At 45.5% G+C, this 1,430-nt stretch overlaps 1 protein-coding gene across 16 annotated transcripts in view; it reads right to left on the bottom strand.

Annotated features, from left to right (window-relative positions):
- Klc1 (kinesin light chain 1) overlaps window positions 1–1,430 on the bottom strand; it is a 54,229-nt gene that overhangs the window by 18,427 nt on the left and 34,372 nt on the right. For all 16 annotated transcript variants that reach the window (XM_013355723.2, XM_005343585.3, XM_005343587.3 and 13 more), the window contains exon 12: window positions 347–455. In XM_013355723.2, the coding sequence (XP_013211177.1) occupies window positions 347–455 (109 nt within the window). The remainder of the gene's footprint in view (window positions 1–346; window positions 456–1,430) is intronic.

Here is a 1,430-nt window from a genome sequence, read left to right as displayed (position 1 = left end):
GATAGATAGATAGATAGATAGATAGATAGATAGATAGATAGATAGATAGATAGATAGATAGATAGATAGATAGATGATGGATGGATAGATGATGGATGGTAGATGGAAGATAGATAGATAGATAGATAGATAGATAGATAGATAGATAGATAGATAGATAGATAGATAGATAGATAGATATAGATTGACAGACTCTTTTTTCCTGCAGTGCTTGGGATCAAGTCCACAGTCCTGTGACTATGACAAGTGCTCCTCAGAGTCTAAGCCAGAATCAAGCTTTCAAAAACAGCCACATAAGAGGCTATCACAGTTCCACCAGAGTAGTCTGCAGAAGTGACGGGCACACCTGTTTACGTGATCTCATGGCAGCTTCTTCCAATGTTTCAGCAGCTTCAAATTTCCCCTGCCGTCGGTAAAGTGCTCCAAGGTTTTTCAAAGTGGTTGTGACAGTAGGACTACAAGAATGCAAAAACACAGCCCCATTAAGTGTGGGTCTCAGGACAGCCACCATCAAAAGCACATCTGATCTGTGTGTTCTGTGGGCATGTAGCAACTCTCCAGCTCTAGTGGCACAGCCAGGCAGTGGTTTGGATCACACTTTGCTCTGGAACAGGACACTAAGGACAGTGCTACACCCTTCTGAAAGACGTTTGCCATTCAAGCAGCCTGATGCCCAGTGCTGCTGGCCCCTACAGCATTCTTCCAGAGACTGGCCACTCACAAACTCCTGGCATGGCCACAGAAGCATGTAGCTAGTCTACCCAGTAGTCAGCAGATTCCCCTGCAGGCAAAACTTGGTCTGTGCCGGGTTATCTCGTGCCTTACCAGAGCTCCTGACCTGACAGCTATGGCAGACACTGTAAAGGAAACAAGGGCTGGAGACAGGATGGAAGTGTGGCCATAATAGACAGAGAAGTCTTGCTAAAAGTTGGAAGTATGAGGCTGTGAAGATTCTCAGTGGGTCAACTACAACGCAATCATGAGGGCCTAAGTTTGGATCCCCAGTATTTACATAAGAGCCAAGCATGGAGGCATATGCTTATAACCACACACTGGAGGAGTGGAGACAGGTGGGTATCACTCTGTGGCCAGCCAGTCTAGTCAAAACACAGGATCCAGGTTCAGGGAGAGACTGAAAAACTTACACAGAGAGCAATAAAAGATCTAAACATCAATGTTGCTCTGGCCTCCACATCCACATCCACAGGCAAGGGCACCTGTACACACGTGTATCTCCAAAAGGTCAGAAATAGGCCAGTATGATGGTGTGCCTGTGTAATCCTAGCACTCAGGAAGCTGAGACAGGAAGAGCAAGAGCTTAAGGTCAAGACCTCCTCACAAAATAAAATGCAAAGTTAGAAATAAGGCAGACCCGCTTTGGTATAGATCTGTATCTTGAGGTATTTCCCTCTCGTTAATGATAGGCATTT

This window comes from Microtus ochrogaster, chromosome 1, assembly GCF_000317375.1.
Source record: "Microtus ochrogaster isolate Prairie Vole_2 chromosome 1, MicOch1.0, whole genome shotgun sequence".
Classification (NCBI taxonomy): Eukaryota; Metazoa; Chordata; class Mammalia; order Rodentia; family Cricetidae; genus Microtus; species Microtus ochrogaster.
The sequence above is the reverse complement of the archived record's forward strand: the minus strand, read 5'-3'. Positions and strand labels throughout refer to the sequence as shown.